Source organism: Cornus florida, unplaced genomic scaffold, assembly GCF_030987335.1.
Source record: "Cornus florida cultivar Cherokee Brave unplaced genomic scaffold, ASM3098733v1 CherokeeBrave_3.0.0_Hap2_Chr10, whole genome shotgun sequence".
NCBI classification, from domain to species: domain Eukaryota; kingdom Viridiplantae; phylum Streptophyta; class Magnoliopsida; order Cornales; family Cornaceae; genus Cornus; species Cornus florida.
The window spans coordinates 56,802,287-56,829,525 of record NW_026775580.1 but is presented as its reverse complement, the minus strand read 5'-3'; the positions used below and the strand labels follow the sequence as shown (position 1 = coordinate 56,829,525).

At 32.3% G+C, this 27,239-nt stretch overlaps 2 protein-coding genes across 6 annotated transcripts; one reads left to right on the top strand and one right to left on the bottom strand.

Annotated features, from left to right (window-relative positions):
* Window positions 1-7,053: 7,053 nt before the first annotated feature.
* On the top strand, window positions 7,054-14,918 carry LOC132276790 (inositol-tetrakisphosphate 1-kinase 3-like). Of its 5 annotated transcripts, none has more exons than XR_009470926.1 (11): window positions 7,054-7,559; window positions 9,276-9,357; window positions 9,729-9,761; window positions 10,962-11,074; window positions 11,265-11,357; window positions 11,680-11,799; window positions 11,895-12,071; window positions 12,537-12,592; window positions 12,731-12,815; window positions 13,197-13,525; window positions 13,622-14,918. XR_009470926.1 is itself a non-coding variant. In XM_059778401.1 (10 exons), exons 1-10 carry the CDS (start codon window positions 7,378-7,380, stop codon window positions 13,298-13,300), a joined length of 1,053 nt encoding a protein of 350 aa, XP_059634384.1. In that variant the 5' UTR covers window positions 7,054-7,377; the 3' UTR covers window positions 13,301-14,918. The 5 variants fall into 5 exon arrangements, 1 of the variants encoding a protein (XP_059634384.1); XR_009470925.1 differs by having other exon boundaries at window positions 10,954-11,074; XM_059778401.1 differs by having other exon boundaries at window positions 10,954-11,074; window positions 13,197-14,918.
* On the bottom strand, window positions 14,770-15,406 carry LOC132276791 (large ribosomal subunit protein cL38). Its single transcript, XM_059778402.1, has one exon. The coding sequence runs from the start codon at window positions 15,313-15,315 to the stop codon at window positions 14,965-14,967; it is 351 nt and encodes a 116-aa protein (XP_059634385.1). The 5' UTR covers window positions 15,316-15,406; the 3' UTR covers window positions 14,770-14,964.
* Between the last annotated feature and the right edge of the window lie 11,833 nt (window positions 15,407-27,239).

The window sequence follows — 27,239 nt, the reverse complement described above, 5'->3', positions numbered from 1 at the left end:
TTTGATGAGTGGTTATTACCAATGGAAAGCTAACTTTAAGCTCTTGAACTTAGACTCAAGAATGACCAGGCTTGGATTTAAAATGAAAGAGATGTGACCCTCTGAAGATGATAGAAGAAAACTGTCCAAGAGAAGTTGAAAAGATAGGGTTCCAGGGAGGATCGGTCGACCGACGGCAAGGATCAGCCCATCGAAAGTGCATCATCAGCCAGCCGAACCCCCATGGTCAGCCAACCGAAACGCCATTTTTCATAAAAAGGCTACTAGAATGGTCTCGAGGGAATCGTCAGCCGACCAATGGAGCTTCGTCAGCCGACCAATGGAGCTTCATCAGCCGACCGACACTTCTGCTGCTGCTATGAAAAGCTGCTGCAATGGTGTGTGTGATACTAGGTTCGATTCTAAGGCTTTCTATGCTTTCTACATGATCCAGACATGTTTCAAAACATTCCCTAGCGTCATACAAGCATCCAAAACATGACAAAACCAAGAAGAACCTAAAATGATACCCCAATGCATGAATTTTTCATAAAAATTCAAAAAATCACCCAAAAATAAGTCAAAAGTTGAAACCTAAGAGTTTTGTGAAATGTGGACATGCACGCAAACGTAAAAAGACATTTAAGATGCATCCCAATGGTCCACGGCTTCAAAATAACCCAAATGCAAAATATAACCTCTCAACGGCCAAAAATGCCTAAAAATGCTATAAATGAAACTAAAATGCGAAACCTAGAATGAAATGGTGTTTGGCCATTGGCCACACCTCATACATGACCATAGGAACCCTATAAAAGAAAAGGAATGGAATTCCCACACCCAATACAGAAGTTATGAAGCAATGACTTAGCATTTTTTAATATTTTCATAGTATTTCATGAAGTTAAAACTATATAGGATACAAGATACATGTTATTGGCCTCCAGCCTCATCTTATACATATCAAATACAATGAAAAGAGTGTACTTATGTACACTTTACATATATGGAATCAAATAATACAAGTTTTGATACACAAGGCTATAAAATAATATTTCATGCTAACATTTGCATGAAATGGAAACCTAAAAGGTACAAGTCATCCACGGAGCGATGAGCATCACGAACCAAGTCTTCGTACCTGAACAATACCCCCAATAACTTCGGTGTGAGTAAACAAGTTTACTCGTAGAGAATGAGCATGTATCGACTTGATTTCTTTCATATTTTTAGACTAGCATGATACAGTTCAAAAGGGTTATGCCACTTAACGTCTATGTCAAGATGAGACTCAGGGAGCATCATAAGCTACTCATGCAATTGAAATGAGATACACGACATATAAGCATACGGATTACAAGTGTACTAAACAAAGATGAAGACATGCGAGGTAAGTATACAAAACACAGATATACTAATCAGATTGGAAACACACACGGCAAGTATACAAGACACGAGTATGTTGAATAGAATCTAGATGCAAGAATCAAGTGCACAGTTTTAAGTATATTGAATGAGGTCTAGATACACGAAGTAAGCATAATGTCTATGCAAATTAAACAAGGTAGGAAATACTCCATATAACATGACAAGGTCCTTATATCTTCAAGAGATATCACTTGAAATCTGAGGGTTTAGAGAGTTTGCATGTTGATATAAATCATTACATATGGACCATGCCAACTAGAATCTAGGTCAAGTTACACGTAGAGGATCATTCCTAAGTCACGATAGCACAAGGTAACATGAAACAAGATAACTAAGAAAGTAACAAGATTGAAACAATTCAATTAACACGACAAGGACAAGGCGTAAAATCAAAGATAAGGCATAATATCAATGCAATTGAACAAGGTTGGAATATTACATATAACACGAAAAGAGTTTTAAATCTTCAAGGAATAGCAACTTGAAATCTAAAGAGTGAAATCAACCAATGTGGATACTTAGATATCGCCCGAATTAAAACCGTACTCATGGGATCACTTTAGGGCTACTAACCCGTGGGTACCTTCCCCTAGTGCGCACCATAGAAAAACCGTTCCTTTGGGATCACTTTAGGGCTACTAACCCAACGGTACCTTCCCCTAGCATGCACGATAGTGTAGGGAGCTCTCTATCTCCCGTACTAGAACCAAGTCCTAGCCATGTCACTTCTTGATTGATATCCCCGAGTTTTCAAAATCAACAAGTCATGCAAGTCAAGATAGCATCAAGATACAAGTAATGCATTATGCACATTTCTTGCACAACCGAGATTTTGGAAACACACAAGTCATGCCTTAAGTTATCAACTATCATGGCATGTGAAATGTTAAGAAATCATAGTATACATCTACATGGACTACCAACTAGGATATATAGCACATAGAATTCATTGATGCAAGTATACCACTAATATAAGACACATGATTTAATTATTTACCTAGCCATACATGAATAATTAAATCACTCCAAGACAATCGTGTAAGTTCAATAACTACATTAGTGAAACCATGATACAAGTCATGATGCATGATAAAAAGACAAAAGCCACATGAAATAGATGACTAAATCATTATAACACTAAGTAGAAATTAATTAACCTAATTATTTAATTTCTCTAAAAATTAAAGTTGTCTAAAAATTCTCAAAATAATATATATGAAATCATATGGCATGCACATCAATAATATCAAGTCAAAATCTCAATAGAGTGAATAGTACACATGGAATAAATTAATTAATCAAATTAATTAAATATTACTAGATTTCAAAACATCACCGATTTCTCTCAAATTCACCTATATTGAAGAGTATGCTAGGGCCTAATATAATATGCTAACACATATTAATTTCTAGCTAGTTAAGGCCACGTGAATTAAATATTTACTCAAGATAAATATTAAATAAAAATTTTAATACTTGTCCAAATGCTCTAAATTTAATATATGTCAATGACCATATCAAGGTGTACTATAATGCCATGCCACAAGTTTAAAACATACTATAACCCACCAGGAAAATCAAATCTCATACAAGAAAATAAATAAATAAAAATTCTAAATTTGACATCCAAGCATGTATATGAGTTGTATAAGCATCACAAGCATGCAATATAACAAGAAAATAAATTATAATACCCCCTACCTCAATTTGAGATAAAAATCTCAAATCCCCACCGAAAGAAAAGTGCTCCGAATCCGACAATACCGAAGGGTTTTGTCAGGGACAACACGGTGAACAAGAATCCCAAGGAAGCCCGATGAAAATCACAACTTGGCTTCAAACCCGAACTCAAAATTTGGCCAAAAACGGGTTCTAATAAGGGGGAAAGGTATAACACATCAAGGCCTACGATAAATGTTAAGGCCGAAGACTTTTCACTAAAGAAATCAAGTGGATGAGAAGAAAGAATGAAGGCAGCCCCTTGGGCTCCCATGGCTGCCGGCCAAGAGGGGGAAGAAAATGAAAAAATCTGACTTTTTGACTTAAGACTCCCTTATTTATAGAAAATCTCAAAAAGTGCCCCGAAAGGGTCCCGTCGGGTCCAGAAAAGTGGATTTTGAGCAAACGCGCTCAAACGGCAAAACTCCGTGAACAAAAAAAATTTGAAATGAGAAAATATGAACAACGGAAGAAACGGCGTCAAAAATTGAGTCCCGAGTAGAGATATATGTCCCGAACAAGTTCGACAACAACCGAGGCCAGAAACTCTGAAACTGGAGAAAAATGACCAAAAGAAAATTCTAAGAGTACACGACTTGACGAAATGTGAAAATGAATCCCGTACCAGGATCCAGGCTCAAAATGAGGTATTTATGCAATAACTTTCGTTAATTGCACAATGGCCCCTCCAAAAAGTGAAAACTGCACTAATGCCCCAGAATTAAAATATCTTCCAAAAATATTTTCTTAAAAACCTCTGAAATAAAATATCTTCAAAAGATATTTATGAAAAACACCTCAAGAAAAGAAAAAAATTCTGAAGAACTGTGCATCCATGCCCCCATGGACACCGGAAGCAACCAGAGTACTTTCGTGCAAAAGTAAAGATACGTATTTCGTGAAAACCACTTAGACTGAAGATACGTGAAGTCAAAAACTAATTCTGGGCACGAAAAGTGAGGCTGTGCCAACAAAGTGACAAATGGGGAAAAGACTGAATAGGGAAAAGGACGAAATAGGAAAAAGGACGAAAAGTGAATAGTGTCGAAAAAATGAAAATGCGGAAATGACTCGGCCCTTAAAGGAAGTTGTCAATCCGAACGAAAGAGTCTCAGAAACCATTTCCGAGCACTCAAGATGACACTCAGTGATGAGAAACAGAACTCAGAAAAGAAAATTAAACGGAAAAAATTTATCCGTAAAATTTCAGAAAAAGAAAAGGAAGGAAAATGACTGGGTCATTACATGAATCTTCTTGCATGTAAAATTGTTTTAAATTGTGTTAATGATGCATAATGACTTTAAATAATTAATTGGGATCTTTTGGGACTTAGTACGGACCATTAGGACCCTTAACGAAGATGATCGGAGCGTTTTAAGGTCGCCGAAGACGAAGAAGATAGAGGTAACAAGTCGAGAGTTGGCTCCCTTTCAAGGGAGCCGGCTCTCTTACTAGGCAAAGTGACAGAATGGGTTTTGGGGTTCTGATTTTATTTGCGGTGGTTTCTAAAGCTACTTAGCTCGTATTGGGTGATTTAAATGATTTAAATGGACCTAATTAACTCCCATAATGCATAATATAAATTAATACGCTAAGGATTGAGGATATAATGGAATTTTAGTTAACTTATGAGTTAATTAATTCATAGAATACATAATATACAATAATATGCAATGACATGAAGATTTATACAATTTAATTGAGATGTAAGTTAATTACTTGTTTGTAAGTTAATTACATGTTACTTAAAGTTGTATATTGAAATGCAATGGATATTTGTATGGTAATTATCATGTTTTTTCCTGGATCATTTGATGTATTTATATTCTTGCATCATTTATTGGATTGTGTGGGAACCATTGTCAGGATATGGTTTCGAATTAACGCACCATTGTTAGGATATGGGGGCATATTATGAATGGGCTGGCTAATAAGTTTAGTCTCATCTATTTGTGTTAGGCCATGGAACCAGTTGATGATATGTCATTGAAAGACTATGGCGGATAGTTTACTTTTGTTTCAGTTAGGATGGATTTATATATATATATATATATATATATATGGATATGTGCCACGATATAAGCTTGAGTCTTAAGATCGGTGGTTAGGAAGCATATATTATCTGGGATGCATAGCTGGATATAATGGATAGTTGTGTGCCCTGGTAGGTCGTGGTGCTTATGCACATTATATGTGCGTTTTGCATATTACCTACTATTCAAGTTGAGGCCGCTGTATAGTTCAGTGAGAGTCCTTTAGTGTGTATCTATATATATACGGGCTATGAAATTATTGCTAAGGGAACTAACATGTATATGTGTATCAGGTCTCTATTTGGGATGTAGTAGAGTATAACTTATTTGTGCGCCTAGCCCACTATTATTTTTTAGGTGTTCGTCAAGTGTAAAGATTGTTCGTGCTGAGCACAAACTAATCTGCTTCACTCTTTCGATTCTTCATAGGAATTTCATTTATGTTTCTGTATTCTAATGTAGAAAGTTATTGCTGTTACTTGTTCAGTTTGAGATTTTCTAGGGGTCCACACAATAGGAATTCCCCAATTGTATTTTTGAAAGATTAGTTGTATTATTTAATGGAAATCTATTCCGAGGATTTAAATATTGGATTATCATTTTAGTTTTCATTTCAGCATTTTATCTATTCTTATTTCTCCTTTTGTATTATGTGTTCGTTTATTGCCAGTTTGTTTTTGATATCCCAGGTCTTTGAACGTGGGCCTGATCAACCTATACGTGAAAATTTTGAAGTATCACAACCATCTACTCAGTAGGTAAGTAAGTCTTAGTTCGGAGAATAAAAAACAAAATTGTGTTTGCCGCTCAGCACAAGAACACCCCCTATTAGGCCCAATCCACAATCAGATGACTATATTAGTCCTCAATCTTAGGTGCCTCAACTCTAGTCCTTCATTGTATGTAATTGGACAAAATAGTCATTTATTATTTTTAGATATTTCAATTTTTTTAACAGTATAATAATAAGGGTAGATAAATAAAACTGGCGTAAAAAAACATGTAATCAAATCTTACAAAGGGTCTCCATAAGAAAAACAAAAAACAAAATGACAAATCTTTAATTTATTTGTAATTAGGCCTTATAATTTACTTTTTTTTTATAGTAAATTGGTTAAATCTTACAAGGGGTCTCCATAAGAAAAACAAAAAACAAAATGACAAATCTTTAATTTATTTGTAATTAGGCCTTATAAGAGCATCTCCAATACTAAAACCTATTTTTGCATGCCAAATCTATATTTTGACAGGTACTACAGTGCCAAAAGACTACATTTTAACAATTCTACTCCAATGGTACATTTCACGCAAAATACTATTTTTTAACATAACCACTATTCTTTTTAAACTACTATTCTCACCATTCATATTTGCATCAGTAATATTAATATTAGGCACATTCTAAGTCAAGTTGTAGATTTTAAAAGGAAACTAAAATTAAACCTAATTAAAAATAAGTACAAATCTAAAATATCTAGTCAAAAAAGGACAAAAAAAAAAAAAAAAAAAAAACAAAAAAACAAAACAAAAAAACAAAAAACAAAAAACAAATTTTTTATAATTTTTTTACCACTATTTGTGAATTAATTTTTTTATATAATTTTTTTTTCCAAAAATTTATATATATTATATATAATATATATGTATATTACTATATATGTATATTATATTATATTTTATATATATATATATATATATATATATTATATTATATTATACATATATAGAGATGCGTGTGGGTGATGACTGGTGAGAAACGATACCGTTTTGGGGAATGAGAGACTTGTCAAAAAAATTTGACAGTTGTCATATATGAGAAGTCTCAAATTTTGAGGAATTAAATAATAGCTCATTGGAAAGGGTTTTTTTTACTTAACTTTCATATTTTAAGTTTGAAAGGTCGGAATGAGAGAGCATTAGAGTTGCTCTAATTTACGTTTTTTTTTTTTTTTTTTTTTTTAGTAAATCATGAACTGTCACGTATTTTATCATCTATATATCTCCTTCCTAACAGAGTCTCCGAAAGAAATCCTCGAATCAAATACTTTCTTGATCTGCTCTTTTTTAAAGGATTGATTCATTCTCTTTCAATTATATTATCTTTTGATTAGGGTTTCGTTCTTCAACATACAATCATAAATAAATATAGACACACGTATATATATATATATATATATATATATATATATATATATTTATTGTTGTTTGAACTCAGGAATGAAGTTTAAGGACGAAATTGAATGTAAGAATCAGGAAAGGAGAGTGGAAGAGATGGCGTCGCAGATTTCTAGGGTTGGAGGAGGGTTTCCACCAGCAATGAAAGCTATTGTGGTTGGTTATGCTCTTACATCGAAGAAGACCAAAAGCTTTTTGCAACCCAAGCTTGAAGTTTTGGCTAGGTAATTTATCCATCACAAAACCCTAATCGACATGTCTCTTTTACTGTTCTTTTTTTCGATAAGGATTGTTCTCATTGTTCGAGAATGTATAAGTCCTATAGATGTGTATTTCTTTTGGACCAAAGTTGGGAGATTGTTAAGTCCGACGAATTTGAGAAAATTAAGCTTTTTTAATTACAAAAAAAACGATGGAAAATTTTGAAATTGTGACTGGGATACATTGTAATAATTTGTTATAGTTTACAGATGATAGTCAAGTCTGTTCTTACTGTCTTTTTTCTCTTTCTTTGTGTGTTTACACACACACACACATATGAGCCTGTGTGTTTTTCTTTTGGTTCTTTGAAAGAATTTTGTGTTTCTTGTGTGCTAATCTTCTTGGTGATGATTAAAGTGTCTTTAGCTGTGAATCGAATATTGATTGAATTTGTATTCCGAAGTTGGAATGATTGTTGGCAAATTGATGTCTAAGCTGTTTGCATGGTGGTTTAATTCTTTTTTCCTTCTTTTGTTTCGATCTTGGTTCTAAATATCTCAGATTGGTATATCCTTGGAATTTCTCAATAAGCATCTGAACCAATATGTACTGATTGTGATTTTTTTATATTGTTTTTTGTTTTTTATTTTCATACCCTCTGTTTTCTTGGTAACCAAAATGTAGAGCACGGTACTTCCAAGTATTAATGTGTAATGGGATATATATATATATATATATATATATATATAAGTTTGTCATGTAGGGCCTCTTAGAGTATCCCATAGTCCACCATGAGGCACATAAACTCCTCCCATTCCACATGCACCCCAGAATTCTCTCGGTTCCTCCAAGGGAATTTGAACTCCCAACCTCCAATATGTGAGGTCAGGGCCTTACCATTAGGCTACCTCTGTGGGTTTAGTGGGATAAATAATTTATATGTAGACAGTACTCTTGTTGTTTTTTATAATCTCTAATTTAGTTATCTTATTTTGTTTTAAATCTATTGCTGAGTTTATTATAAAAATCTTTATGATCAAAGGGATTTGTCGGTAAGATTAAATTTGATTGTAAATATTGTTTTCATTCCTCAGTTTCTTTCAATACTTGTACTTAGGAGTTATATTTTCTGTGTACAAAATTGTCGCTTTAGGCAAGTCTGATTCATTTGTCTAGTTTGTTTCTTATATATAAATATTTAATTCTCACTCGGAGTTATCTTGTCAAAATGTAAACATTCCCTATCCTGGCAACCTCTCAATGTTTGTTGAATTTCAGTTTGTATGGGCCAGTTGATTGAGTTTATATTCTGTTGTTTTATGGGTCATAAGACTGATACCTCTTTACTAGTTCACTGTGAAAGGAGAAGCTTTTGGCATGTTTGGATGTCTGTGGAATTTGAATTGTCCTGTATTTTGTTATTTACTAATTTGCTGTTGTGAATGGGGTTGGCATCTTGATTATTTAAAATGAAACTATCATCAGATAAGATGGCAGGCGCTAATGATTGTAAAAAAAGTTGAAATAGTATAATTTCCTCGGATGTTGTTGACCTGTGCTATTGATTTTTGTTTTATTCTATGATTTTGTTTTTTTTTTTTTTTTTGGATTTTCATTGTATACATTAAGAAAACGGTGCCTGTATAATTATAATTCAATCCATCTTTAGCATGTTCACTATATTTCTCTTTGTTTTCAATCATCAATAAGAAGCTAATTGCATAAATGGTTCCATGCAGGAACAAGGGAATTTTATTTGTTGCTATTGACCAAAATAGACCTCTCTCAGATCAAGGTCCTTTTGACATTGTTTTGCACAAGGTTAGTGGAAACTTATGTTTGTATTACCACATCCTCTGTTGTCTGTGTATGTTAATTTTATTTTTACCATGAAGGTCCCAGATGCTTTTCATGTTTTATGAGTTGCTTGTTCTATTTTGTTGTGTTATGACTTATGATTGATTACAATTATTACCTCTCATGGGGTTGGTGATGGTTATTATGTATCTCTTTCTAACAGACACAATTACGCATTCTTGCGCTCACACACATTCACGTGAGTGAACATGCAAATATTTTGTCAATATATTTTTATTCTTACCTTCTGCATATCTTTTAGGAAAAATATTCATCGATGGGGATAAGATGACGATCATTTTCTGAAAAAATTTTCTCTTATTCTTTTAATGCAGTTATCAGGAAAAAAGTGGCAGCAGATTCTTGAGGTTGGTCCATTTAAACATCATTATATGTTCAAGTTTATTATAAGAACTTGTTAGTATACTAGTATACTGTAATCCCCTGCTTATTGCTTAGGTCTTCTTCTAAAACTTTTTCCTTCCTGTTTCCTTTCTTCTGCCAACTATATTGTTTTTTTTTTAATTATTATTATGCCTCACCTTTGGTGTTGATTTTCATTAGAATGCCACTTGATTGGTATACTATTTGATTTATTTAGACATAATATCGAATTTTCTCATGCGGGGGTTATAAAAAATTGCATTTATAATGTCTGCTGTGCAATCAGATTTCTTAATGCTTGAACTCTTTCATGCCTGACATAATTTGTAAAATACTGGCTATTTAACCTATCATGAATCATTGTGGTCAAACCTACCCATGGACTGTTTTCTAAGCCTTTTCTCTTTTCTTTTCTTTTTTTCCCTATTTCCTTCGCAGAAGATTTTCAGTTTCTTTAAATAATTTCATTTTTTCAGGTTATATTGCTACCCTCTCATATCATCTGAGCAGGGGAGACCTAAACTAATCTTATATCAACAGGTTAATCTTAGTCATTTTTTCAGTATAAAGTAGGTCCTATTATTTTCCTTCTTGGGTAAAAGAGATTTGGAGATTTTGCAGGGTAAAAGTGTTTTTTTGAGTGTGAAATATAACTTTTTGTGATTGACGTGATTAAAGTGATGGTGGAATATTTGTCGAGTGATTGTAACTGTCAAAATTGAATTGCAAAGATTTGGAGATTTTGCAGGGTAAAAATGTTTTTTGTGTTTATGAATTATGTTACTTTTTGTGATTGACATGATTTTAAAGTGCTCGTGGAATATTTGTCACGCAGAAGTGATTGTAACTGTGAAAGTTGATTTTACAAATTTGCTTTTGTCCATTTGCTATCAGTAGTTCAGTACCTATTTGGTGATAAGGTATCTATGATGCTGAATGTTCCCCGTCAATTTTTTGCACAAAATAGTATCAATAATACACAAGGAATTGTAGTCTTAATTCCTTCTGTTTCTTCACTCTCTCTCTTCCTCCTCCCTGGATGTTATCCCATGTACAATTCTTTTTCTTTTTTCTTTTTTTTTTTTAATGTACTTCCATACTTTTTCTCTTATGTGATCTTATGTACAGTTACTTGTTTTTTTTATACTCCTTATCATTTTTTGCCAATATTTGAAGGACTACAGGCTAACACACCCAGAAGTCACAGTCCTTGATCCTCCAGATGCCATACAGCATGTATACAATCGCCAGTCCATGCTTCAGGATGTTGCTGATCTGAACTTGTCTGATGTCTGTGGTAAATTTTCTACTATTTTTCTTGGAAATTGGGCATGTGGAAAATAGTTATCTTCCTGAAATTTACCCAGCAAGCCTTTGGTCCTTGATGTTGGGTTGATATATTATAAGAGTGGCAACTGAGGTAGTTTGCCTACATTGTTGTTTTTGTCATTCTGTATAATCAATTGACATGCTCAACTCTTATGCAGGCAAAGTTCGTGTACCAAAGCAATTGTTTATTGAAAGAGACCCATCCTCTATTCCTGATGCAGTTAATAAAGCTGGGCTGGTTCTACCTCTTGGTATGCTTGTATTTGCTGTTTGTTGATTGCATTCAGTGCATAGGTTCCTGGCATATGCTTCAATTTTTGCTAGCACTTCATTAATAGGTTCCTGGCTTATGCTTCAATTCTTGCTAGCACTTCAGTACAAAGTACACTGTAGTTAACATTTCTAAAATCAGATGTAGAAACATGTTATCTAAGATTAACCTATGCTCTATGTTTTATGCTTTTGTCTTGGTTGACTGACCTATATGATTTGTTATTGTCAAAATTAGGAAACTTAGGAGTGTTTTATTATTTTCATGAAAATTTTGTAATTGCGTACTTCTTTTTATTCCAGTTGCAAAACCTTTGGTTGTTGATGGAAGCGCAAAGTCCCATGAACTATCACTGGCTTATGATCAATATGCCCTTCAGAAACTTGAACCTCCACTTGTTCTACAGGAGTTTGTCAACCATGGTATGCAACTTTAATTCATGCATCGTTTAATACACTTACTATTGTCATTGAGTGAATGAATAACCATGGAAGCGGCATCACTTTGGTTGTCCTAGGAGGTGTTCTCTTCAAGGTTTACATCATTGGGGAAGCTATTAAAGTTGTCAGGCGTTTCTCCTTACCTAATGTTTGCAAAAGGGAGCTGTCCAAATATGCTGGAGTATTTCGCTTTCCAAGAGTATCTGGTGCTGCACAATCTGCTGATGATGCAGTTCTAGACCCAGGGGTCGCAGGTGAGGTCACCCCTCCAGCAGAAAACCTTCTTTTGTTGGCATTTTTTTTTTTTTTTTATATATATTTTAATCCTGACAAATAACTCGCGTACTCAGTTTGTTCCTTTGGAAACTGGAACTCTACTTTGCACTTTGGGAGGTAGAGGAAATACAATTAAGTTATGACCCTTGGTGATCCTTTTGTTGCATGCATACAGTTGTGAAATGTGTGCGTGGGTTCTCATGAGCGGACACGTGTATGATATAAGGGGTCAGCAATTGGTGGGGGTGGTCTGGAAGCTTGAGTCCCTTGGCCAATTTGCCTTCCTCCTTATAGGTTGCGTTTTAGCTTAACTTTGTTATTGCACATATGATTGTCCTGAAGGCATCAACAGTGACGTTCACTTACTTTAAGATCTTTAAAGTTAGCTGTTCATGTTTAGATCTCAGCAGGGCACTTATTAGCCAATTTCTTTTCGCCTACAGAGCTTCCCCCTCGACCTTTACTCGAGAGACTTGCCAAGGAACTTCGTCGTCGGCTGGTATCTTTTGAATATTCTCTAATTCTGCAGCAGTATTAACTTTATATTCATTTCAGGGTTATACATGCAGTATTTGTATTTTATCACATTCTTCATATATACTATTTTATAACTTCTATCATTGTCGTCTTCTTATAGGGCCTTCGGTTATTCAACTTAGATATGATTAGAGAACATGGGGTCCAAGACCGGTTTTACGTCATCGATATCAACTATTTCCCTGGTAAATGAAAACCCATGTCTTACATCTTGCCACCCACGTTAAATTTTTATCCTTATCATATCTTTACTGTAATTGGTTCTCCACTTCTGCTGGTAGAGGTCATTTCTGCTAATTTTGTGTTAGCAATACTGCTTTTTGCTATCTAAGTGTTCTCTAAAATCACTGGATATCTCTTTCTTCTTTTTATGCATGCTATCTAAATGTTCTCTGAAATTGGTGGACATCTTTTTCTTTTCTTTTTCAATGCCTAGACATCTAAAAGTATAGCCTTTGTAACTGAATTTCTCCCCCGCATTGATGTGAAACTTAATTTTCTTTGTTAACATTTGAAGGCATGAGCTTTTTTATTGTTCTCATATTGGTATCTAATATATTCTACAGGGTATGGGAAAATGCCTGAATACGAGCACATATTTACAGACTTCCTATTGGGCCTAGCGCAAATCAAGTACCGCAAAAATAAAGTACAAGATACGCACTGTTAGTACTTATCGAAGAGCCTTTGTGGTAGTAAAAGGAACACACTTGATTCGAAACGAGTATCAGCCCAACGAGTACATTGCAGGAAAGAATGCTATGCATATTTGGGTTGTACAATTGTGCGCTTAGGCTGGTGGTGCTTGCACAAGAATTGTAGGAAGTTGCTAACTATCAGTCTATTATTGCAGCCCAGCCAACAAGGATATAGTTCCTTCAGAAAAAACTATACTGTAAACATCTCTATTTAATAAGTTTGAGAGCACCTATTCGTTTTTAAAGTTTTTATTATTATTATTTTTTAGTTTTAACCCCTTTGCTTGGTGCAGTGGTAAAAACTCGGGATGCCAATTGTGAGAATGTGGCTTTGAGACTGGGGCATGTCAAAGTTAGGTCACTAGCTGGATTTAGTGGTGACCATGCTGGATAATGCCTTAATTGTAGTCTACCTCCAGTTTTGTGTTATTTCTAGATGATTTTGAGCAGTTGTTGAATTCACAACCCCATTTTATTACATTTCATATAGAGTGGCTAATGTTTGTCCAACTTGTTAATTGTGGGGTGTGTAACAACACCACACTTGGTTTGTTATTAAAGCTAACCAGCTTTTTACATTCTTTGCCAACCTCAAGGGTGTGCTGCCCTCATTCCAACTTATTGAGCCCATTTATTTGTACTTCACTTGAAAGGTTTGCTCATCATGGGGGATATGAAATTCGCTACTTATTGATAAAGTGCTTGCTAAGTGACACAGAAAGCGGAATTTACAGGTCATGGTACCCAAATTACATTTCTCATGACGTGTCAGCCTTTGTTTTTGCAACTCTTGCCATGTATGCTTGTTATGGTTCCTCTTTGTTTCCACAATTCAAAAGTTGGAAGAGGGGTTGTTTTTTTTGGCTAATAAAATTGATATTCGAAATCAGAATTGATAAGATGGGTTAAGGTAATGTACGTATGTGAAATGATTGAAGGAAAGGGACAAATGTTAAATGTACATATGTGTGCGAGGATTGAGACCATGGCCTTGCAATGAAATGGCACAAAATCTTTTTAATTATTGAGTTGGATATGTGACAACTGAGTTATTAAATTCCGATTATTGTCATAATAACTTGTTTTCTAGTTTAAGTTAGATAGTCATCATATTTTCTGCAAAATGATGCGGGCATGACGGACGATTATTATAATGTTGATGGCACCAAGTTCTCCTTTGTAGCCCTAGACGCAAGATTTGGCACAATTGAAAAATTAAATTACAGGCGCGCACAACTAAAAAATTAAAGGGGGCACCTGCGCATGTAACAGGCACAAGTGTGCCTGGAGGCTACGTGTGCATTTAACAACACTGAATTCCTCTTATCTTTCAGCAATACTCATTTCTTCTAGGATTAACATCAAACAGATTATGGGCACTCTCTCTCTATGTAGTCAATTCTGTTAGGATTAACGTCAAACAGATTGTGGGCAACGAAAATGAGCTATGAAAGATTCTACTCAATTACATTTCACAATTTGATTCATCAAAAACCAAAACAACACAGACAAACACACTGGCATACATGAAAAGAGGCAACATAAAGGATCAAATGTCATAAAAATAAAAAAATAAAAAATAAATAAAAACAGAGTCGACTCAATTATAACATAGAGTACGAATTAACGAAGAAGATTACTGGGTTACGAGTGGCTGAGGAGGAGGATCGGCAACAGCAACAGCGTCATCGCTGACGAGGAAAGTCCAGTCAGGAGGGAGGGGTGGGAGAGGAGGGTAGACAGTGGGCCCACGTTTGATGTCCCAAAGCTGAGTCTTCTTCGGCCTTGTCTTCCTGTGGTGTGCCGTTGCCTTCTTCTTCGGCCGCGACGAACACTCTATCACTAACCCACCGCCGCCGCCGCCGCCGCCATTAGCGCCTACGATTGGACTTAACTTGATTGCACCACTGCCGGCGACGGAGGATGAGAAGGAACAAGTGTTGGGCACCACCGCCACTCTGCAACCGAGAATCGCTGAAACTGACATTTTCTCAATACAAAGATTGATTGCTGGCTCTTCCTCTTCTTTCGCAAGAGTGAGAGTGATGATAGAATGAGTTGCTTTTTGACCTTTCAATTTGGATTACATGCATACATTATCCTATTGAGCTTTTAGTTTGTACGACGTCGTTTGCTGTAGAAGAAGGAATACTTAGGAAAAAAAATGTCCTTTGATGATTTTTTGCGGATATTTAAAATAAACACAATGAAAAAAAATTACACTCTTTTTTTTAGATAGAGTTTAAAAGTTATGGAGAAAAAAGAAAAGAAAAGAAAATATTAGAGTATGAATATAATTTCTTTATGAAAATGATACAGTTAATATTAATATTGTTTTTGAAAGTGATAATGATAAATAGAAGTTTAAACTTGTTTTGTTAGTACTTAGTAAATGAATTTTAAATTTGTAACTACACTTAGAAATTTAATCCAAAAAATAATTGTTGTGAGATTTATTTATTTTGCACCATTTGAGTTTTGGACTAATGAGAGGCGTTTTTTATTCTTACTTTAAGTTATACAATTCTTTTAAAGGGATATTGCTCTCGCTATCATTTCACTTTGTGTAATCTAAGTTTTGTTATTTCGACAATTTCCAATTTCGCTTTATATGACTGAATTATAATCAGTTAGATGAGTAATCGTTATTGTGATGATACAAGTGAACCATTATGATTGAAATAATTGTGAGATCCACAAAAACTCGTTCTTGAATTTGCAAGAAAAAATTCAGGAAAAAAATAATTGCAAGAAAAATTACTAATCAAAATGGCAATAGCTTATACTGAATTTTCTTGTGTGTGTGTGTGTTTTTTTTTTTCAAGGCAAGAAAACTTTCATTTGATTACAATCACTAGTTGCCAACTCATACTAAATGAAAGCATGAATTTTTCTTGTGTGGATGTCAGGATGTGTGGTAAGTTGCTCTATTGTGTTATTTCTGACTGTTTTATTGTTTGGCTTATTTTAGTGTTTTTTTAAAGGGGCTTTCTTAATTTGAAAGTGATAGTTCTTTAATTAATAGATATTTAAGCCCCAAAAAGAGTTATTATCAGTTGTTAATTGTTTGATAATGTGAAAGTTCCACATGCTAACAGCAATTTTATCTCAAAATTAACTAGGAAAAATAAAAATATCTCCAAATTCTATTTGTCCTATAATTATTATGGTAAATTCTCTTAAATAGAGCATTAACAATTGAGTATTCTTACAAATATAAAAGGGGCCTCCTTTGCTACTCAGTAACTTTACCCTAAATTTTGATTTTGACATAATCTTCTATTTTTTTTTTTTTTTTTTTGGAATTTTTTTGAAATTTTGTTATAAAATGACTAAAATTGGGATACGGCTGCTAGATTTCAAACATTTAAAGCATTAATAAAAATTTCATGTTGTCAAATAATCTTTGATCTTATGTTTGTTTTTCCTTGGCCAAATTTTAAGCATGTGTTTATCAATTATAGAAGAGAATAAAAATTCAAATAATAAAATGGAAAAGAAAAAGAAGTACTAATGCTTTAAAAAATAAATAAAGAAAGAAATAAAAATTTGGAGAATTGCAAAATATAATTCTCGGAATTTATATTCTTTTATATATATATATATATATATATATATATATATATATATTGACTGTCAACCAAATAAAAGTTTTGAATTATTTGAATGAATGGAATAATCAGTTATTGCATTATTTGAATGAATGGAATAATCAGTTATTGCTCTAGTTCCCTGTTCCGGGATGAGTATTTTAGTTAATGTCCGTTGTGATTCGCTCCCAAAGAGCATTTTTAAGGGCTCAGGCCAATTCATGTAAGATGTCTAACTTTCAAGACGATGATGGTAAATAGTTTTTGGCAATTGAGCCAAAAACTTGAAGGGTTGCCCGGAAGTTCAGAATATGCTAACACTTTTTTGTCTAGTCGGACTACAACCCTTTCCTTCTCTTAGAAGATGGGAGATTATACCACTAAGCTACATGTCCTTTTGGAGCTTGAACTCCTTTCCTCTTTGAAGATGGGGAGGTTATATCATTGAGCTACATGCCCTTTTCGGAGTTGAACTCCTCTCCTTCTCTAGGAGGATGGAAAAGTTATACCATTATCATTGAACTGCATTTTCTTTGGTAAGTTTCTTACTAGAATAAAATAATAATAATAATAATAATTAATATTTTTTAGTTATTGAAGGCTCAAAAAAAAGTCCAAGGGGCATACCGGTATTGACAGGGATTTGGAAGGTAAATTCTTAAGATATTTGCACCCCTAACTTAAATAATGTGTGTGTTATGAAATCGATACACGTATTCTAAAAAAAAAATTCAAAAAATAAACTAATTTTTAAAGTTGAACCGAGTAATACTTAGAGCTTTAAAAGTGTTCATAATTTATCACCGAAGTACTCTCCTTCTCCTTCTCCTTCTCCTTCTCCTTCTTTTTTTCTTTTTTTCTTTTTTTTTTTTTTTTTTTTTTGGAATCACCGAAGTACTTGAATGGATGGGTATGTCTTTGAGAATTCAAATCTTAGGGTAACACGTGCGTACAAATATACTTACCATTATAAATGAAAATTATATGGCCCAAGTCTTCCAAAGCACATGCATTGGTTGAAGACTTGGGCCTGAAAATGAATTATCCATAGAAAAAGGAGTTTATGATTTAAAGTGAAGTCTTCTATCCAATCAAGACTTTGGGTCATACAGTATATAATTATAATAAGTACATGTGTGTGAATATGCCTAAATAAGTTGTTTTATGAAGCACACAATTAATTCTCGGTGCATAATTCTATCAATTAATTAAAAAATCCAAGTTTATAAATTGAATTGACTTTTTATATTACTAACTTTTTTTGTGCGGTGGATCATATAGAATAAGATCCAAATTCAATGTTTTAATTATTTTCAGACTCTGCAACATTCATAAATTTATTATGACAAAAAAAAAAAAAAAAAAAACATTCATAAATTTATTAAATTATATAGGTTCTTAATTTGAATTTTCAAATGATCCAGTCAAAAATTGATATATATATATATATATATATATATATGTCACTGAACTTTTCAAAGGCTAGCTGTCTTTCAATTTTTCAATGAAAAAAAGGACCTCTTGGTTTATAATGCCATATATATATATATATATGTCACTGAACTTTTCAAAGGCTAGCTGTCTTTCAATTTTTCAATGAAAAAAAGGACCTCTTGGTTTATAATGCCAAATTGTATTAAATTATTAGCATATGTGTCATGGATGAATAGGTCTAGCTTTATGCTTGAAAATAATGATCATAGAGGAAAAGAAAATTAAAAATAATTATCACAGAGAAAAACAAAAATTACAGTAAAGTCTTCTATCAAATCAAGACTTCGGGTTATTGAGTGTAACTAATATATATATACAGACACACACACTAGTAAAAGGCACGTACGATACATGTGATAAATATTTTGTAACTTATTATATTATTTGGGTTGAATTTTATTAGGTAATAATTTTTAGAGTTTTATAATTTAAAATATACAATTTGAAATATATATTAGTCAAAAGACTGAGAAAGGTGTGATTAATATTTCTTTAAGTTTATAGTTTTATAAGAGGCTTTCATCTATGTGAAACAAGAAAAATGAATTTTATTAGGTAATTTGTAATTTGAATTAAACTCTTTAAATAATTTTTAGGTAAATTTTTTTTTTATATATAGAAACTCTTTTTTTATATTAATAAATAAATATTGAAATACTGAAAAACTGAAAAAGTTTAGCCAAAAGGTCGACAAAAAAATTTAGTATTACACTTAATCTTAGTCAAAAAAGACCAATAAAGGTTAGCCAAAAGGTTGACAAAAAAAAAAATAGTACTACACTTGATCTTAGGCAAAAGGCCGAGAAAGGTTAACCAAAAGACCGAAAAAGATGTGATTAATATTTTTTTAGGTTTATAGTTTTATAAGAGACTTTCATGTAATCCTTTATAACTTAAAATCAATATGGGATAAGAAAAATAAATTTTATTAGGTAATTTGAATTAAAATCTTTAAATTATTTTTTATGAATTTTATTAGGTAATTTGTAATTTGAATTAAACTCTTTAGATAATTTTTAGGTAATTTTTTTTTATAAATTTTTTTTTTTTATATTAATAAATAAATACTGAAAGACCGAGAAAGGTTAACCAAAAGGCCAATAAAGGTTAACCAAAAGGCTGACCAAAAAAAATTTAATACTACACTTGATCTTAGCAAAAATAAAAGACTGAGAAAAGTTAGCCAAAAGGCCGACCCAAAAAATTTTAGTACTACAATTGATCTTAGCCAAGAGGCCGAGAAAGGTTAGCCAAAAAGCCGAGAAAGGTGTGATTAATATTTCTTTAGGTCTATAGTTTTATAAGAGATTTTCATGTAATCTTTTATAACTCAAAACCAATGTGGGACAAGACAAATAAATTTTATTAGGTAATTTGTAATTTGAATTAAACTCTTTAAATTAATTTTTATGAATTTTATTAGGTAATTTGTAATTTGAATTAAACTCTTTAAATAATTTTTAGGTAATTTTTTTTTATTTATAAAAACTCTTTTTTATATTAATTAATAAATAAATATGAAAATACTGAAAGATAGAAAAAAGTTAGCCAAAAGGCCAAAAAAAATTTAGTACTACACTTTATCTTAGCTAGAAGGTCAAGAAAGGTTAGCCAAAAGGCCGACAAATGTGTGATTTTATATCTATAGTTTTATAAGAGGCTTCTATGTAATCCTTTATAACTCAAAACTAATGCAGGACAAGAAAAATGAATTTTGTTAAGTAATTTGTAATTTGAATTAAATTCTTTAAATTAATTTTTATGAATTTTATTATGTAATTTGTAATTTGAATTAAATTCTTTAAATTAATTTTTATGAATTTTAGTAGGTAATTTGTAATTTGAATTAAACTCTTTAAATAATTTTTAAGTAATTTTTTTTTTTATAAAAACTCTTTTTTTTATATTAATAAATAAATACTGAAATACTAAAACTCTTTACACATTTAATATCTTGATTATAGCCAAAAAGCCGAGAAAACTGTGATTAATATTTTTTTAGGTCTATAATTTTATAAAAAAAATTAGTACTACATTTGATCTTAGCCAAAAGGCCTAGCCAAAAAAATTTAGTACTACAATTGATCTTCGCCAAAAGGCCGAGAAAGGTTAACCAAAGGTCGATAAAGGTGTGATTAATATTTATTTAAGTCTATAGTTTTATAAGAGGTTTCCATGTAGTCCTTTATAACTCAAAACCAATGTGGGACAAGAAAAATGAATTTTATTAGGTAATTTGTAATTTGAATTAAACTCTTTAAATTAATTTTTATAAATTTTATTAGATAATTTGTAATTTGAATTAAATTCTTTAAATAATTTTTAGGTAAATTTTTTTACATATATAAAAACTCTTTTTTTATATTAACAAATAAATATTGAAATACTGAATGACCGAGAAAGGTAACCAAAAGGCCAATAAAGGTTAGCCAAAAGGCCAACAAAAAAAATTTAGTATTACACTTGATCTTAGCCAAAAAAGACCAAGAAAGGTTAGCCAAAAGACTGAGAAATGTTAACCAAAAGGCCGAGAAAGATTAGCCAAAAGGCCAGCCAAAAAAAATTTAGTTCTACATTTGATCTTAGCTAAAAGGCCGAGAAATGTTAGCCAAAAGGTCAAGAAAGGTGTGATTAATATTTCGAAAAATGTGTGATTAATATTTCTTTAGGTTTATAGTTTTATGAAAAGGTTGACCAAAAAAATTTTAGTACTACACTTGATCTTAGCCAAAAGGCCGAGAAAGGTTAGCTAAAAGGCCGACAAAAAAAAGTTTAATACTAGACTTGATCTTAGCCAAAAGGCAAAAAAAAGTTAGTCAAAAGGCTGAGAAAAGTGTGATGAATATTTTTTTAGGTTTATAATTTTATAAGAGGCTTCTATGTAATCATTTATAACTCAAAACCAATGTGGAACAAAAAAAATGAATTTTATTAGGTAATTTGTAATTTGAATTAAACTCTTTAAATAATTTTTAAGTAATTTTTTTTTTTTTTTTAATAAAAACTCTTTTTTTATATTAATAAATAAATACTGAAAGATTGAAACTCTTTGCACATTTAATAATAATATAAATATAGATATAGATATATACACACACCTGTGTGAGTGAGTATGCCTAAATAAATTATTTTATGAAGTAAGAAGCATAATTAATACTCCTCAGTACATACTACTACATAATTCTATCAATTAATTAAAAAACCTAAGTTTATAAATTGAATTGACTTTTTGGGTGCGGTGGACGGTTGTAACAAGGGTTATTTGTTCCATATCGAATTTGAATGGAAAAATAAATGGATATAAATAGATTGGTATATAACATTACCGAACAACTTGAACTTTTGGATAAATGAGTAAGTTTCCACCCGTTTTAGTAATATTAGAGCCATACCCAATCATCAGGTTTGCAGCCCGTGCGGCCCAAGCCGTAACGAGGGCGTTGCAAGTTTGGGTGAGAGAGAATGTAACAAGGGTCATTTGTCCCACATCGGAATACCCAGAATTATTTATATTTTCATTTTATACCTCAATTTTTTAGAATTTATGAATATGTCCCCACTAAAATTACAATTCGCCCCTACTAGATTCTTTCTTCTTCTTCTTCTTCTTCTTTTTTTTTTTTTTTTTTTTTTTTTGGCATTTTATACTTTAAATTTTTTAGAATTTATGCAGATGCCTCTACTAAAATTTTAATTCGCCCCACTGAATTAATATTTTTGCATTTTATACATTAATTTTTATAAAATTTATAAAGAAAACCTATTGAAATTATAAAAATAGACACACTATATAAATTTACCCTCACAAATTAAAAGACCGCTCCCTCACAAAATTTTCTGGGTCCGTCACTGTCAACAGTGGTCTAGTGTATTAAATAAGATCCAAATTTTATGTTTTAATTATTTTTTAGACTATGCTACATTCATAAATTTATTAAATTATATAAATTCTTAATACGAATTTTCAAATGATATAGTCAAAATCATACATATATATATATATATATGAAAAAAAATTGCATCTTCTTATTGCTTTTGTGACTGAACTTTTCAAAGGCTAGCTGTCTTTCAAATTTTCAATGGAAAAAAGGACCTCCTGGTTTATAATGTCAAATTGTATTAAATTATTAGCAATGTGTCATGGATGAATAGGTCTAGCTTCATGCTCGGCATTACTTGTTGTGTTTCATTTTAATTGTTCCTTTTAGATAATTTATTTTACTTTTTTATTTGATTTTTTAAGACAATCACTTATAATAATTTTTTATTATATTGAAATTGAATAAATTATCAAATTTATTCTTTTTTTTTTTTTTTTTCAAAACAAGAAGTGTTAGATGTTAAATAAGTAAATGCAAAGGATGGAAACATGACATTTCGGTAATATTTAAAGAAATATTAAAGTAATATTACATTGACTTTACAATTGGTAAAACTATTTTATGACTTTAAAAATAAAAAGATGACACTTATTTAGAATGAAGGGAGTATTATTATTATTATTATTATTATTTGATAAAAATGCTGGATAATAGTGGAAGCATTAAAAATTATAGTTAGATCATCATTAGTCATTACAGCTAGTATTTGTTTTCTTTTAAAAAAACTTGCATCGGATGTATATTAAGAAGCACAAATACTTTTACTATGTCGACATATTTGTATGGTGTTTATATTGAATATTCATAAATGCGTGTTCGACATTTTTTAAATAAATTTATAATTTTAAGTTTTATTTTTTAATTATTAACACGTATATGATATTTTTTAAATACTTTGATCATGGATTCGATATTTTTCATATAAAACCCGATTTTAATAAGTTTTGAATTTAAAATGTAATTTTTCTATCAAAAATATTATAAAATAATTATTAAGAAAAGTTCAAAATATACTTATTTTATGTTTTGTGAAACTAACTCCTATATTATAATAGTAATTATATTTAGATTTATAATATTTTGAAAACTAAATTAATTATATATATATAATTTTTCATTTTTTTTATTGTATCTTATATATACTTGTATTTATTTAATATTTGTCTTATTAGCATATCATATCTTATTATATTCATATTCGTACTTTCTGGATGTAGAATGTATTTATAAATTACTTAAATTAAATAACATGAAGATGACGTTTGTGGGTCAAATCTGTGAAGGAAGGGCAGATCACGGTCGTCTCTTTCGCACGTGACATCTGAATAATCCTGACGGCCCACGTAAGCCAGCAGCCTTATATCAGTATCTTTCTTTGCTTTCTTCTACGTGCATCACCACCCATACCAACTGAAAATTTGATTCACTAATTTTGATGACTTTTCCACCGCTTCTGCAATCTTATCGCAACAGCTATACATCGGATGGCTGTGACTCATCCCACTCAATATCTCATTTTAGCTTAGTCAAGTGGGACCACTTATGAGTTGTCATGTGCTATATAATATAGTACATCATAATGTATATTTTTAGCTCATATGATATTAAATTACAAAATTTATCAAAAAATTGGAATTTTTATTTTTATTTTTTATAAAGGCATGTGTATATTATTAGTGTGTTTCGAACTTATTTCTAAGCAGAGCGGAATGAGATTACTTGTGAAATAAAAGTATACTTAGGATCAAGTGAAAAAACACCCTTCACGTATGAATATAATGCATATCACATTCTTTACGTGCAAAAAACACTCCTCAAATTTCAATTTGATGCAATTAGGTCCCTCTAACAAATTTAAAATTTAAATTGACAAAATTGCCCTTATTGAATAATTTTATAAAATATATAAAAATAATTTTTTTTTGTAAAAAGACCAAAAAGGACATTGGGAAATGATGAAGTCAGTAAATTTGAAGTTGGATATTTGGAAATAATGGATAAATAATCTGCTCAAATCACGGGCTTAATATTGTAAATGCGTGCTAAAATTGTGTTTGATTTATGTTTTAAATCTCAAATGGATAAAAATATAATGAGTAAATTGTGAGGTTGTGTTTGGTTTGTTATTGAAATGGTTTTTTCAACTTTTGTCAAGAGGGTTAAATCACATTTATTAGTTAAGCACAAAATATATATATATATATATATATATAATATCCAATACTGAGGCTGTTGCAAGAGATCAACGGTTGCAGGGCAGAGCCTTAATCGAAGGTGCAGAGGGCGGGGAAGAGATCGACGGTTGCAAGCATGATGGCGGAACGACGGCAACGAGTTCTGGTGCCGCCGAAAGTACTGGCAGCAACAAAGACCAACGAGCGAAGGTACTGGAGGCGCTGATGGTGGCGATTGGTGGCAGCAGCATGCTCCTTGGGGATTTTAGAGACACGGCTATCATACACACCGTCGCTTCAGCCGAGAATCAGATCGGAGAAGCTTTTTCGCTTCGGCCAAACTACGGTCTTGAAAACACCAACGATGACATCGAATTCGTAATTGGATTTCGGCCAGAGACCGCGCTGGTTTCTGAGGCTGAGAAAGTGAGGTGAGTGTGTGGTGTAGTGGTATCTCGGCGGTCCTTAGCTGAGAAATTGTGGTGAGTGTGTGGTGTGATGGCATCTCGACGGTCCTCAAAGGAAGGGAAGGGGTGAGTGCTATGAGTACCCTTAACCACCCACTGATTGTGATTTCATTCTTGCTATATGTGTGGTTTGATTAATCTTAAACCAATGAACATGTAATTTTGAAGAGAAAGTAAGGGTGAATGCTTTGATTAAGCTTAAATCTATTGGATTTTGTAGAGATGGAGCAGGGTTGGACGAGTGAGAAGAGAATGGTGATGGCGAGAGTTGAGACTTGATGGTAGAGAGAGTAACACTGTTCCTCTGGGCTTTCGCCTTAGTCCGTGGTTCTCATGGTCAGGTTTGAGGCGGACGGATTAGCAGTGAGAACACTGAAATTTCTGGTAGCACAGAGGACAGAGGTGATTTCATGGGTATTTTGGAAAAAATAAAAGGGTAAAATGGGTATAACATCTCTAATTTATGTAAGATTTCTGACAAAGGGGTTGTAATGACCCTGTCATTTTCCTTCTTTTCCTTTTTCTGAAGTTTTACGGATAAATTTCTTCTGTTGAATTTTCTTTTCTGAGTTTGATTACTCATCACTTAGTGTTGTCTCGAGTGCTCAGAAATGGTTTCCGAGACTATTTCTTTTGGATTGACAAGTTCCTTTAAGGACCGAGTTATTTTCACATTTTCATTTTTTTGACACTATTCACTTTTCGTCCTTTTTGTGTTTGTCACTTTGTTGGCACAACCTCACTTTCTATATTCGGAGTTGAGTTTTGACTTCACAAGGTTTTATTCCAGTTGATTTTCTCGAAACGAGTAACTTTACTTTTGGAAAAAAGCTCGCTGGTTGTTTCTTTCTTCCGTAGGGCCGTGGATGAAAGGATTCTTCAGAAACATTGATGTTTCTTGGGGTATTTTTCATAAATATCTTTTAAAGATATTTATTTCAGGGGTTTTTAGGAAAAATATCTTTTGATATTTTCATCCTGGGTAGTTTTGCAGTTATCCCTTTTTGTAGGGGCCATTGTGCAATTAACGAAAGTTATTGCAAAATGCCTCGTTTTGAGCCTGAATCCTCGTATGAGATTCATTTTCACTTTTCGTTGAGTCGTGTACTCTTTGAATTTCTTTCTGGTCGTTTTCTCCAGTTTTAGGGTTTTCGGCCCTAGTTGCCTCCGAACTTGTTCGGGACATATCTTCCAGCACAAGACTCAATTTTCGACGCTATTTCTTCCGTTGTTCATTTTTTTTTATTTTGGTTCTTTTTCATTTACGGTGTTTTACCGTTTGAGTGCGTCTGCGCGAATTTCACTTTTTCGAACCTGACGGGGCCCCTTTCAGGGCACTTTTAGGGTTTTACTATAAATAGGGATTTTTTGTAATTATGAAAAATAATTATTTTTCTTTTTAGGGACCTTTTTACAATTTATTTTGGTAGATATCTTCAAAAAAGACCTTTTTGTAGTTACCGAAAAGTGTGACAAATGTCGCATTCTCATTGGGCCACTTGTAAGCATCTCATTGGTTAACACTTAGAAGCCTTGAATTATGATACTCCTCGATTCTAGAGCCACAAGTGATCAAGTTCGAGCACAGATCCGAGGGATACCAAACAATTAAGTATATAAACAAGCATGAGTACAAAAGAAATAAGAATAAATAATTAAACTGAAAAGAATCTAAATAATAATCCTTGAATTACTAATTAAATAATCCAATATTACCAAAACCTCAAATATTATTACAACTCGGGAATCCACCTAGTAGACCCCTAATAATAATTGAACTAAAAAGGAAAACTAAAATATAAATAATAGTCATACGTAGTCGAAGGAGTGAATGACTGTCTCTGCTCAATACGAACAAGCTCTAAGCCTGGAACTGTCAAACACCTGAAAAAATAATAGTGGGTCAGGCTCACGAATAAGTTCTACTCTAGTACAATCCAAATAGAGACCCGATACGCAGATACATCCTAGATAACTCAATAATAACTAAATAGTCTATAAATATATATATCCACACTAAGGGGCTCTCACTGGACTACAAGGCGGTCTTAACCTGACTAGTAGGCAACATGCAAAACACACCTGAAGTGGGCATGAGTACCTAGAACTAGCAGGGTACACCTCTAACCATCATAGCCAGCTATGCATCCCAATGCATATACGCTCCCTAACCATCTATCCTGAGGCTCAATCTCATATCGTGGTACCATAATCATATATAGATATATAAATCCATCCAAAACCAAGGTAATGTCATTCAACTATTCGCTGACCTGACACAAATATAAGTAGGACTTAACTTTTA